General features: G+C 40.4%; 1 protein-coding gene across 1 annotated transcript; it reads right to left on the bottom strand.

The window, feature by feature from the left end:
* Positions 1 to 655: 655 nt before the first annotated feature.
* Positions 656 to 14,046, bottom strand: AMDHD1 (amidohydrolase domain containing 1; the record flags this gene model as incomplete). Its single annotated transcript, XM_081330259.1, has 9 exons — positions 656 to 761; positions 1,048 to 1,208; positions 1,906 to 1,999; positions 3,071 to 3,195; positions 4,444 to 4,669; positions 5,307 to 5,584; positions 9,004 to 9,068; positions 11,181 to 11,287; positions 13,907 to 14,046. The coding sequence occupies 9 exons, from the start codon at positions 14,044 to 14,046 to the stop codon at positions 656 to 658; spliced, it is 1,302 nt and encodes a 433-aa protein (XP_081186385.1).
* Positions 14,047 to 14,658: the final 612 nt, after the last annotated feature.

Genomic DNA, 14,658 nt, shown 5'->3' with positions numbered 1-14,658 from the left:
GGAATATGAAGCAAAGTTGGGGGTTGTGGTATAAATCAGAAAATATGAAGCCATACCAAGACAATGTTCTAATCCAAACAGAAAAACTTCTGTGGTCAATCACTGAAACTTCTGGATTAAATTACCAGTTACGAATGAACATTCATTTGCTATGAAATTGGATTCCTATGGATTACCACAAAAAGAAACCGAACATAAAACAAGATTTCCACATGTGTGTATATACCCCTTCAATGCTACATTATAAACTTCTCTTCAGTGTCCCCCCATTAAATAATAAGTTGTGCTATTCACAAGAAATATAAATCAACTTCATGAAGACAAGATAGCAAATGTGCAGTTATTTGAATCTTCTTTATTGTATTCTGACTGTAAAGACAAATCATACTGATGAACTGGAATTAAAAGAAACTGAGGAGATTTAAGAGCTATACATATTTATTTCATAATTTGCTGAGAAAAAGGAACATGCTAAAATGAAATCAACCATTATTTTTCATTAAAAATAGGAATGAAAAACAATTAAATCCTGGACTTGTGTATGGTAAACAAGCATAATATTCAGGTTTTCCATAATTGTGAGATCTTACTAATCACTGTTCTGTGTGCACTTCGGAGATCTGGCAACTCTGGTATTTATTCTTGTAGAATATACCTAGTATTGCAGAATACTGTCATTTTTGTAAACAATGTTTCCTTTAATAATTACATATTCAATCAATTCTTGATGGCCACCAAACTGATAGATTAAATGTTCCCACCTGAAAGAAGCAGATAATTATATTTTATGCAGAGAACAGAATAAGAAATACTAGATAGTCTATATGATCAAAAAAGATAAACAGGCACAGGATGGTATGCTTAAGTGCCTTCTTATTTAAAATAAGGCATGAATATCTAGGAAGTCACTATGAACCAAGCGTGACTCAAATGAAACTTCAACTTTTATTATTAGTAATAGCATTATTACTTATAATACTTTCCCAGGTAGCGCAGTCTTACTAATTTCTAATAATGTCAACATTAGTGAAGACTTTACACTCTTACCTTGAAGAGTTAATGATAATAAAATCTCCTTGTTTGCCTTTTTCAATAGATCCCTGACTGTGAGATCTCCCAAGAGCATAAGCAGCATTAATGGTAGCAGCAGCTAAGGCTTCTTTCATGGACATCTTCATGTTTATACAAGCTAAATGCATGACCATTAGCTAATGAAAAAAACCAAAAGGGCTGTCAGAATTTACTAAACAGATCAACAGTTACATCAGTCACTTCTGAAGGCCTCCAAGCTCAGTTTGATATGAATTCCAAACTATGGCATGATTCAAACCATAAGCAATGTCAGGCATTTTAAAGTATATTTCATGGAATTAGGCATTCTGATTCATACAATGGGTGGGTTGGAAGAAACAAAAGGGTAAAGGCAACCCCATTCTGTTTTATTAATTATCTTTTTTGTAGCTCACTGCCTCAGGAAAAATTGCATTGCTGTTACATAATTGTTTGAAACCACACTTTGGCAATGTAATCTTGGGAGATCCAGAGGCTACAAAAGAGAGAATAATAATCTCTATATGACCCATGAATTACACTTGAGAAACTCAAGTCTATCTGCATGGATTTCAAGTGTTCAAAAGAAATTTTCTTCTGGAAAAACTTGTGGAAAACTGCTTTCTGCATGAGGCTACTTCATACTATCAGCATATAAAACCTCAGCAATCAGTTCATAATTAAATTCATAGATCACCAACATAAAAGAATTCAGCTCATAATTAAATTCATAGATCACCAATATAAAAATCAAACAAAATATTTTTATATCTTCATTCTGAGAGTATAAGAAGAAAAGGAACAGTGAATAAACAATCATTATGATTCCAATAACCACCAGTATAGCAGCATTACCATAGAACAACAGTAAGCATTTGGATTAAAATCACTGCCAAGAGCCACAATCATTCCCTCTTTCAACATTTTTCTCGCTTGAGGCTGTTTCAATCTAAAAGAAAAAAATGGAAAAACAAAATAAAATGCATTAGCTCATTTGCTGTATATAATTTGAAATGTTCTAAAATTACAAAGGAAAAAAGCTGATTTCTTTCTGCAATGGGATGATAAAGGTTCAAGATGGTAAGGTTATATTACCAGGTCTTTTAAACCTGGCAAAGTTTTAATTAGAAACTTCAGAACTAGAAAATTAAAAAATGATTTATAATTAAATCCTGTGCATGGATGCTTGGAAGTAATACTCATTTAAGTCTCACATGAGTATGGATTCCATTTCAAACTATTTAAACTGTCAGAAATAAGTACATACACAGAGAGAGAGAGAGAGAGAGAGAGAGAGGGAGGGAGAGAAAGAGAGAGAGAGAAAGAGAGAGAGAGAAAGAGAGAGAGAGAAAGAGAGAGAGAGAAAGAGAGAGAGAGAGAGATCTAGGTGCTAGGAAGAACAATTCACCAGAGCTTAATTGAAACTCTCAATGGAAACAATGGAATTCTTATCTCCAACATCTCTATATGACCATCAGACAGTACTTTATACTGTAGTGGATAGTAAGCATGGATTTCCCCTCGATCTTGGGTCCTCTTTGTGTGAATACTTCACTCACATGGACATTCCTGTTCACATGGGACAAATAGTTAACTTTACTAGCCCACTATTTCAGCCTAAATCATCCTTACTGAATAATTTGTTGACATTATAAAAATAATAATAATAAAAAATAAAAATAATGAATCCTTGTTTCATATGTCAATAGTTTTATTGTTATTGTGAGCTCTCTAGAGTTGTGTTCTAATATGGGTGGCCATACAAATATTTTAAATAAACTAATTAAAAAATAAATATATTCTAAAGTGGGCTTTGTTTAAAGTAATCTTACCCTCTTTCAAGTTGTGCAAAGTCAATATTTAAGTTGAAACTGAAGCTATGTAGCATAATCCTTACAACTCATTTGTAACACCCAGTGAGTTCCATGAGAGGTACTCCTTATACAAACTTCCCCAATATAAAATATTTATATATAGTCTAATATATAGCCTAATGTCCAGATTATAGCATTGCATTTACCTCAGGATGTAGGCAGTGGTTGGCAATAGGACAGCTGCACATTTTGCCTGGGCCATGGCAACAATTCCTTCATCACTAATTTCTTCTAGATGACTTATAGCTCGTGCTCCCAGTTCAGCTCCAAGCTATGGTGTCAAATGTAAGGTGACAAAGAAGCATCAATGAAATGTAAAATAAAATTCAAACATCTGACACTGACTGGCTCCACCACTCTTTTTAGAATAACCATTCTCCTCAGATAACAGAGAGCACATACTGCAGCTATCCCAAGGCCACTCATCTAGCCTGATGCCTCAGATGTGGTGGAATATGCTACCTACTAACCGCCAATCTAAGGGAATAGAATAGAATAGAATAGAATAGAATAGAATAGAATAGAATAGAATAGAATAGAATAGAATAGAATAGAATAGAATAGAATAGAATAGAATAGAATAGAATAGAATAGACTTTATTTAGCCAAAATATGATTCGATACACACGGAATTTGTCTCCGATGCAGAATCTATCAGTGTTCATGCAAAGCAACAGGGTAATAAAAATCATAATAATGATACAATAAGACGGGGTAGTAAAGGAGATAAGAATGATAATAATAGTAATACTATATTATAATAATATTATAATAAAGGCATAACACTTAAAAATGGAAACATATATAGATTCCTCTTGGTCAGATGAAAATAAGGAAGGGGAGAAAGGAGCATGCAGTCAAATTCCCATTGTTCAAAACTACAATTTATCATGATATCTACAAATAGGCCTTGGTATATTATGATTGAAATTAATGCAGAAGTTTTCAGATGCCTTTAGAGATCACTATGAAATGTGCTTCTTTTTTTACATTTCAATGTTTGCTTGAGAGTTATTTTTCCCTAAGTAAAGCATGAATAACTACCAGAAGAAAGAGATGACATTAAATTATAATCCATATCTTTATTTTTTGCTTTAATTCGTTAAATAGATCAAATATGTTTGGGATATCACCATCACCTTTCAAATACTGTTTAGTTGAAACTTATATTGGAATATATTGTATTATATAAATTATCAGAATAGTAATGATAATCTTTGGAACAAAGTATGATGCAGCAACTATTAAACTGTATATTGTTAATACAATGAAAAAGATAAAAGGAGAATTCATCCTTTAATTTTATATCATAAGGAAAAGATAAGCAAACTCAATGTTTGAAAAGTGATCAGCAAAGGTTAGAAAGTTCAGCTTTCTAAAAGATTAACCTCATATGCTGCTGCTACATTTCTCGGTTACTTATTACCAAAATGTTGTCCTACACATTAGCATGATATGTTTGTCTTTGCTCTTATCTCAGAACAGAATCAAAAGGAAACGCATCTTGGTAAAGGCATACCTCAGCACTTCTCATTGGATGCAGCTCATCCCCATGAAAGTTCATTTGTAACCCTATAGCTTTTCCAGCCTGAAGAATTCTTTTGGTAGAACTCAGATCAAACACACCCTTTTCACAGAAGACATCTATATTGTCAACATGTATTTCACCATTAAGGTCAAGTTCCTTCAGTTTAGGAAGATGGGTGTTGATAATATCATCAGCAGCTTCTGTAGCATTTTTTCCTCTGTTAAGGAGAAAATAAAACAAATCTGCAAAATCGGTGTATGCTCCTCATTCCTTTATGCCTAAAAATCAATGAAGTAAGAATTGTTTGATTATAAGGTGGCCAGAGGTTATTATAAATATCCTGTCTTTCATTGTCTAATCATCTCCCCCTCAGTCTGTAACTCCCTGGCTTCCCACTTTCCATTATTTCCTGCAGAAAGACATTATGAAAAAACTCCTTCCCTTCATTGTGTTTTTTCAAGAGTGACACTACTTTCACAAGTAGTAGCAATAGAAATAGCGCTTAGTGTATACCATAGTGCTTTACAGAATTCTCTGAGCAGTTTACAGAGTCAGCATATTGCCCCCAATAATTTGGGTCCTCATTTTACCAACTTTGGAAGCATGGAAGGCTGAGTCAACCTTGAGCCAGTCAGGATCGAATTGCTAGCAGTTGGCAGAGTTAGCCTGCAATACTGCATTCTAACCACCGTGGCACCATGGCTCAGTTGTGACTTTAGAAATTGTCAGATAATCAGTCCTTCACCTAAAAAGTCAAGATGATGCAACCATAGAATATGTTTGCCCTAAAATTTAGTGGAAAATTCTGAAAAATCGTCTGTGCCCAACTCTACCTCAAAAGAACATATAATTACTTAGGTACTGCATGGGCTCCACAGTAGGTAGAAGAAATACCAATGTCCAGTTCCTTTTTAGCCTGTTCAATGACCCTGAGCATCTTAATTTCTGTTTCTAGATTTAAACCATATCCACTTTTGCATTCAACCAAAGTGGTGCCTGCTCGGAGCATCCGTAACAGACGGATTTTAAAACTTTTGAGGAGTTCATCTTCTTGGGCTTTCTGAGTCTTCTCCACAGTGAAATGTATTCCTCCTCCAGCTTGATGAATATCCATGTAGGAAGCTCCTGCCAGCTTAAAAACAGAATCATCCATGAAACATGTGCCTGGGACAAAGATCAGAGTACTACACCAGGAAGTTTCTCTTGGAAAGGTTCTAAAATAACTTTAATTCCTAAACTGGGAATAGATCCATAGGAGGTAATCTCCTATAGACCAATTTTACTCCTTAATTTAGATTGTAAATTATGTGTAAGTTTTTTCCGGTCAGACAGGTTTGATCGATGCACCTTAGGTTTTTTGAAGTTGCTATATTGCAGTTCTATTATTATGATTTCTTTTGGCTTGCAGCTCCAACCTAGGAGCGTTAAGCATGGCTCAAGTCGCTACTGCGATACATTGTGTATTCGAATTTCTTTTTGCTGACAAAGAGTTAAAAGAGTTAAAAGCTCGAAATAGCTATCCTAGCCTCCCATTTAACTCTTTGTCAGCAAAAAGAAATTTGAATTATAAATTATATACAAAACATTGGCAATCATCTTAAATATATTGTTGAGACAACAAAAGAAACATATTCTCTATTAGGAAAATATCAAGTATTGTATGGCTACCAATGAAGGTTGCATGGTTAATATGACTCAGCTACATGTTCACTGGCTTTTTCAAAGCATTCAGTTTTCCAGGGGAGACTTAAAACGTATAAGTTCAAGCCCTATTCTGCAATCATTTTGCTAATATGATTGATCAGATTTATATATGTACAACTGTGCAAATAAGCCTTAGAAATTAACAATTGACTCCCGAGGAGGTGGACAGGATTATGGGGAGGCTGAGCTCTACCACCTGTTTATTGGACCCGTGCCCCTCCTGGCTGGTCGCGCTGATGAATGATCTCTGGCAGGCTCGGGACAGGGGCTGCTCCTCTGTCCTAGTCCTTTTAGATCTCTCAGCGGCTTTTGATACCATCGACCATGGTATCCTGCTGCGACGTCTCGGGGGGTTGGGAGTGGGTGGCACTGTTTTACGGTGGTTCTCCTCCTACCTCCTGGGCTGTTCGCAGTCGGTGTTGATGGGAGGGCAGAGGTCCGCCCCGAGGCCTCTCGTTTGTGGAGTTCCTCAGGGGTCGGTCCTCTCTCCCTTCCTGTTCAACATCTATATGAAGCCGCTGGGTGAGATCATTCGTGGCTTCGGGGTGGGGTATCATCAGTACGCTGATGATACCCAACTTTTTCTTTCCACCCCAAACCAACTCAGTGATGCCCTCGACGTGATGTCCTGTTGCCTGGAGGCGATTCAGGTCTGGATGGGGAGAAACAGGCTCCGACTCAATCCTGCCAAGACTGAGTGGCTGTGCATACTGGCATCTTGGGAAAACCAGTTTTGTCCATCGTTAACTATGGGGGGTGAGGTGTTACCCCCTGTTGATAGGGATCGCAACTTGGGCGTCCTCCTGGATTCACGGCTCAGTTTGGAAGATCATATAGGAGCCGTGACCAGGGGGGCTTTTGCCCAGGTTCGCCTGGTGCGCCAGTTGCGACCCTATCTGGACCGAGATGCCCTACGCACAGTCACTCATGCGCTCGTGACCTCCCGTTTAGACTACTGTAACGCTCTCTACATGGGGCTGCCCTTGAGGACCACTCGGAGGCTTCAACTGGTGCAGAATGCGGCTACGCGAGTTGTGATGGGGGCTTCCCGATACTCCCATGTAACACCTGTACTCCGCGAGCTGCATTGGCTTCCGGTTGCCCTTTGGGTGAGATTCAAGGTGCTGGTGATGATCTATAAAGCCCTTAATGGCTTGGGTCCGGGTTATCTGAGGGAACACCTGCTGCTGGCATCAAGCTCCCTTTGTCCCGTGCGCTCCCACAGGGACGGCCTTCTCAGCATACCGCCGGTTAAGGAATGCCGGCGGGTTATTCCTAGGGGAAGAGCGTTCTCTGTGGGCGCGCCTGCCCTCTGGAATGATTTACCCGTGGAACTTAGGACCGCCCCGATCTGCGTTCATTTTGCCGGGACCTGAAAACCTGGTTTTTTGATCTATCAGGCCTGGACTGAAGGGGTTTTAGCTTTTTAAATGTTGTTTTAATTGGGCTTAATTAATTTAATGTATTTTAATTCTATATTATTTTTATATTGTATTTTATGCTGCCCTGTAAACTGCCCTGAGTCCTTCGGGAATAGGGCGGTATAGAAATTTAATTAAATAAATAAATAAACATACTTGTAATTTTGTGAGGCACTAAACAAAGATGCTCAATCAGTTCTTCCATTTAATTTGGCTTTAGAAGCCTTAGCAATTGTATTGTGCACTAACAATCAAATTCAAGGAAAAATTATATTTATTAAGCTTCCTCGCAGATAATATGACATTTACATTGTTGAACCCCCAACTCTGCATCCAAACAGAGTAAGGAAAAACTTAAGGGATGTCCAGAGGTATTTGGCATACTGTCCTCTTAAATCAGAAGATCCAACTGTGAACTAATGCAGATAATATATTGGAACCTGACAACTTTTTAAAATTATATACTCTTCCAGTTGAAAGTTTTTTCAAAAATAAATAAAATTAATAATGCCTTTACCAAGACAATGTTTCAGGTTTCTGAGGGGAAAAAATATAGTATTTATAGATGGTATCCCCCCTCTAGCCGTGCTGAGGATCTTCAGGGGAAGAAAATCTGATATGGATGAGCTAAATTAAAATTACTGAAGAATTATAACTTCTGTAGGATTAATGACAGTATGCTGGTACTTGGCCAAGTAATAAGAGAGATACAAGTTGCACCAGCTAAGCAGGGTATTGGGTAGAGATGCAGTTAGGAATTCTATAACTTGCCTATATATTATTTGAGAACTGCATATCAAATTATTTGGAACAACCAAAAGGAACAATGTCAAAGGATAGCTGAGATATTGACTTAGGAAATCCCATGATTAAACCCAAATGGTAATTGTCTTTCAGTTCCAGTTGAAAGCATTGCTTTAGGTACACACAGGTATTTAAATTCTGTTGGAGTAATATACATGTACGTGATTACAGTATATATATGTAAACCATTAAATGCCCTGCAGAACTTGGATTGTTATATCTATTCCTGTGATCCAAAACCTCTCTTAAAAACAAGGAGTTGATGTCTACTTACTTTTGGCAGAAAAATAACTATTGCGCAACATTGGTCATGTCTTTAAATTTTAGCAATTTTTATTTGTGGACTAAAACAGCTTTTTCAAATGCAACATTAGAAAAAAATTATTGATGAACTTACAATAATAAACTTTCAGAGGCAAGAACCACATTTTTATCAAACTTATAAAATGAATAAGTTAAGTCATTCATTATTCTGTTCTTGCCAGTATCCCAGGGACCTGAAGTCAGTGTAGATCCTATTTCAACGACTGCATCCAAGGTTACAAAGCAAACAGAAAAGCACTTCAGGCACATACAGTCTAACAGAAAGAAACCCAAATCTTTTCTAAATGTTGTAACTTACCTTCATTGCAAATTCATGAACCCTGTCACCAGCCCACACAGGATGTGTATGTGCATCTACTAGACCTAATTAGAAATAAAGTAAATATAAAGTAAATATGAATTCTGGAGTTTTCAAAGTTAGCCATTATTAGTAGTACACAAGAGAGAGAATATTACCAAACTTTAATAATGAATCATGCAGTTAGCAAATGCCTTGCATTGCATGTTTAGAAACTGAGAATGTGAAATAGAGAGGAGAGAAACCGTTGTTTGCATGTAACTTTGTAGCAAATTGTCTAGAAAGAGATTAAATATCTCTTGTCTTTGAGAATATTCATGTAACTTCTATAGAGTCTAATGAAAAGTGTAATTGTAATTTGATTTATCCGTTTACTTCCTAGATTTAAATCCCATCTTTCTACAGGAGCTCAGGGTAGTGTATGTATAGTATTTCCCACTCCAAATTTATCTTCACAACAATACTTCGAGATAGACTGGGCTGAGAACTAGTGACTGGCCTAAATACTGTATTTCACTTTTATCTGAATTCCAGCTGCTGAGAAGTGGGATTGTGGGACAATGGACCCATCATTCATTCATTCATTCATTTATTCATTCATTCATTCATTCACTTCATTTGTTCATTCATTTGTTCATTCATTCATTCATTTAAAATTTATTTATTTGAAAATTTTCTATAGCATCATTCTTGTAAATACGCATTCAGCTATCCATGGATGAAAATATTAAACCATATTAAATCTTTATATTCTTCAGGGCAATTTTTATATATTCTTTTTCAGGCTTTGCTAGTGTTTTGGGTCTGAAGCTTCTTGATTTAATTGCATGCTGCTTGCTTAATGTGTGCATATTAGGCAGCTGAAGGTTGTCTTTGTGCTACTCATTCTTTGACCAGGAAAACCTCCAGGAACACAAAGGAGCTCTCAAGGCAGGATACAATCTTGACCAGAGTTCTGTCAGTTCTGTCAAGTTGGGATAAAATGCCTGGTCTAAGATCTTCCAGACAGTTTTGTAACTCTGGTGCCAGCTGAGGGATTGTGAGAAATGTAGCCTCTGAAGATCTCTGGGGAACATCAGGTAGAGAAGGCTGCAATTACAACAGAATTAATAATAGAATGTAATAGGAAAAAATGAGACGAGTAGCCTAGTCCCAAGACATGAATGCTTGAATTGTAGCTGGAAAAACACTAGAAACCACTACAGCTCCTGAAGCAGTGGTATCACATGTCCTAAAAACCAACACCACCAGCATGTGATGGAATGTGTCTGTGAAAGGGGAAATGGTGTAATGGACTACATACATTTAAGAGGCAGTTTTCCTGGAAGGAGGGAGTACATTCCAAGAAGAGGGGCAAGATAAGAGGCAACACAACCTGCCGCTAGACTGGAGACTGAGGAAGAGATTTAGAATAACCACTCCCTAGAATCTCACAGGATATTTCCATTAGGGTTAGAATACTATAGGTTTAGTCTGGCAAGATTCCCTCTATATCAGACACGTCAAATACAAGGCCCGGGGCCCGGATCCGGCCCGCGAAGTGGTTTCATGCAGCCCGCGAAGCCATCCTGGAAACAGTGAGGGAATGGCCCCCACTGCCTTGGCCCTGGCCCAGAGACCCTCCTTCCACCAGAGACCCTCAGATCTCTCCCACTCCTGCCTAGGCACCCATAGGCACCCTTGATGTGAACGATGTAGAACTGGCCACGCCCACCCAGTAGACCATACGCACTCTAGCCACGCCTACCCAGTAGGCTACGCCCACCCAGGCCACACCCACCTGGCCCCTTGAGGGCAACTGCAATGCTAATGCGGCCCTCAATGAAACTGAGTTTGACACCCCTGCTCTATATCATGTAAGCAAATAAAAAAAAACCTTGAACTTTGGTTGAATTGTTCTGTGTCATCCTTGGGCTGGGCCTGACCCTTGCTGCCACATTCCGCACTAGATGAAGCTTCTGATTCTGATATTACATATTAATACATTAAAGGTCCTGAAATGCTCAACAGACACATACCATTTGTCAGAACCATCTTTCTTTCAGAATGTTCTGTCTCCTTTACTCGGTCCTTTTCATTTCAAGGGAAAAGCAAGGCGTAAAATAAAGGCATGACTCGTCCCTCTATAAATACATAAATTTGTGCTTGCTGCAGTGAACCTTTAAATCCATACCAACCTGGTAAAATGCACTTTCCCGAACAATCAATTATTTTGTCAAAAGTTGCTCCAGAGAATTGCTCACGAATGGCCCTTGCATCACCAACTGCCTTTATATACCCATCTCTGAAAACAAACCACAACGTGAGGTTAAATTTCATGGAATTATCTGTCTCTTCCTAATGTAAGCCTTTCTTCTCAAGTGCTGAAGATCTCCTCCTTTATCATGTGGTTTTAAGCACTATTTTACGATCTACCAGTATGAAAAGAAGACTAAACTGGGGGCTAGATTGGGGCTTGCTTACAGATGAGTCTGGTCTGGAGAAATTGCTCTTTCTCATTTTTGCAAAAAGTCTAGAAAATGTTCTCACACTCCTCCTCTGTATCCCTCCAATCACTTCCCCTCTCTTTTTTCTTTTCAGAAAAAGTAAGAGATACAGGTATTCCTCGACTTACAACAGTTTGTTTAGCGACCATTCAAAATTACAACGGCACTGAAAAATGTGACTTATGCACGTTTTTCTCAGTTACGACCTTTGCAGCATCCCCATGATCGTGTGATCAAAATTCAGATGCTTGGCAATTGGTTCATATTTATGACCATTGCTGTGTCCCACAGTTATGCTATCACCTTTTGCGACCTTCTGAGACACAAAGTCAATGGGAAGCCAGATTCACTTAACAACCGCCTTACTAACTTATCAACTGCAGTGGTTCACTTAACAACTGTGGCAAGAAAGGTCATAAAGTGGGGCAAAGCTCATTAACAAATGTCTCACTTAACAACAGAAATTTTGGACTCAATTGTGGTCGTAAATCAAGGACTGCCTGTACTCAAACTCTTTACTGCTAGCCCCAGATGTCCATCAATCCATTTCAGCAGGAATAATATGCTCCCATATTAGGAAAGAGTAAATTACCAAAATCAGCGGGGTAATTCTTGGTGGAGCAGTGGGCTAATGCCTCCTTAAGTAACACCAGCTGCCTGCAATTAGTGCAGGTTCGCATCCCACCAGGCTCAAGGTTGACTCAGCCTTCCATCCTTCTGAGGTAGGTAAAATGAGGACCCAGATTGTTGGGGGCAATAAGCTGACTTTGTAAAAATGCCGCTTGCCCCCCCCCGAAAGCCCTAATAAGCAGGCATATACGTAGAATGAAGGCTATTGCTAAGCACATTGATTTGTGCTTCTTAGATTGTAAGCCGCCCTGAGTCTTCGGAGAAGGGTGGGATATAAATGGGATTAAAAAATAATAATTGTATACTATGAAAGTGAAAGTCAATGCAAAGTCTCCTCCATGTGTGGCCACATCTTGATTGGCTCATGAACTCATTTATAGTAGAAAAGTAGGACTGTATATGCATGCAGTGTGGTGTAGGTTTCTTGGTTCTGCAGTAGCATGCTAGCTGGGCTTCACAAAACGTGCTTCGTGGCAAACTCCCATGGTTAATGCAAGCCATGGCGTTCATGCCCATGGAGCTCTCCGTGCTCTTTGAGCTTGGTTGTTTGCTTGAAGACATATTGATGAAACGTCTGCAAGAAAACGACCAAGCTCAGACAGCACCAAGGACGCCACAGTTCAATCCTGAGCTAGGCCTACTCTCTTTTCTGGAGTGGATTTGTTCTATCCTAAACTAGGCTTCAACTCAACCCGGACAAGACTGAATGGCTATACATACCGGCATGCCAGGATACTCAGAGTATTCCATCCCTTAACATCGGGGGTGAGCTATTACCCCCTGTTGATAGGGCCCGCAACCTGGGTGTCCTCCTAGATTCACAGCTCTCCTTAGAAGATCACATAGGAGCTGTGACCAGGGGGGCCTTCACTCGGGTTCGCCTGGTGCGCCAACTACGACCCTATCTGGACCTGGATGCCTTACGTACAGTCACCCATGCACTTGTGACCTCTCGCCTTGACTACTGCAACGCTCTCTACATGGGGCTGCCGTTGAGAGCCACTCGGAAGCTTCAACTGGTGCAGAGTGCAGCTGCACGAACACTTTTGGGGGCTTCCCGATACTCCCATATCACACCTCTCCTCCGTGAGCTGCACTGGCTTCCAGTTGCCTTCCGAGTGAAATTCAAGGTGCTAGTGATGACATACAAAGCCCTACATGGCATGGGTCCGGATTACCTACGGGAGCACCTACTGCCAGCGTCAACACCCCTCCGTCCTGTGCGCTCCCACAGAGAAGGCCTCCTCAGGGTGCCACCGGTCAAAGAATGCCGGCTGGTGGCCCCCAGGGGGAGAGCATTCTCAGTGGGTGCGCCAACCCTTTGGAACTGCTTGCCTGCCGAAATCCGGATGGCCCCCGACCTTCGCACCTTCCGGCGTGACTTAAAAACCTACCTATTCCAGCAAGCCGGCCTGGCCTGATAGATTTTGGGGTTTCATTTGTTTTTACCATTGTTTTATTGTATATTTACCTTGCTCTGTACACCGCCCCGAGTCCTTCGGGAGAAGGGCGGTATATAAAAACAAACAAACAAACAAATAAATAAATAAATAAACTTTCGTTCCAAGAGAGTTAATGAAGTAAAGCAATAACCAAACGTTCTTAATCGCTGGATTTACTGCCAGCGTGGGGGGGGGGGAGACTCCACCGGCTTTAATGCTTCAGGCAACAGTTTCTCTCATTCGCCTGTCAGCTGAAAGACCAGGGGAGCTGGCCGCGGCCGTCGGAATGCCTGCCTCTCTGCCCCGAGCCAGGCACACATCTCCCCTCTCCTAAGATGCACTTACTTGCCCACCACCACGCTGGCGTTTTCCCGCAGGGCCAGCTGCTGCATGCCGGCCTCCAAGAGATACTGCTCGCCTTGGGTGCAAACGAGCACCAGTTGCCGGGCTCCTTCGAGCAACAATTTGTACTCGCCGCTGGCCATCGTCTCGTCCGCCGCAGAGCCAAGGCAGGTGCCGGACAGCGGCCGCAGGGGCGGAGAGCGCGGAGCAAAGTTTGCTTGCTCAGGGCGGACGTCTCAGGAAGGGCCGAATTTATTTGCTGGCATTCAGCACCAAGAGGCGCAACCCAGCTTTAACACGTAGCACTTCGTCGCCCTGGCTTTACTCACGACCCTGTGTTGTCGATCAGTTTGCTTGAGTCCTTGCGATGGCGGGGGGGGGGGCTGCGGGAGGGCCCCTGCCCTCTGGAATAGCCTTCCCCTGCATCCTCTACCCTGCCTTGCCACCCTCTGATTAAGGGTGGTGGTGAAACTTTTGGGTTGAGGATGGATTTTACTTGGGATACAGGCATTGTCTTGGTTCCTTTTTTAATTTTGTGAGGCTACCCAGAGTCGTTTAGAAGCTGGGCTGCCTGAAAACCTGATAAACAGACGCAAAGAAAGTCACAATCGGCTTAGTGCCGCTATGCACTGTGATTTAAGGGCCATAATGGACTGAATCTGCACAGTGGGATTTGGAATTGTTTAGAATTGCGGGGGGGGGGAGCCATATAAACCAGCCAAGCCACTCAGGCACAGAGGTAAAATAAGTTTTCT

The sequence above is a fragment of the Vipera berus genome, assembly GCF_964194415.1.
Source record: "Vipera berus genome assembly, chromosome: 6".
Taxonomy (NCBI): Eukaryota; Metazoa; Chordata; class Lepidosauria; order Squamata; family Viperidae; genus Vipera; species Vipera berus.
This window is presented reverse-complemented; position numbering and strand designations above follow the sequence as displayed.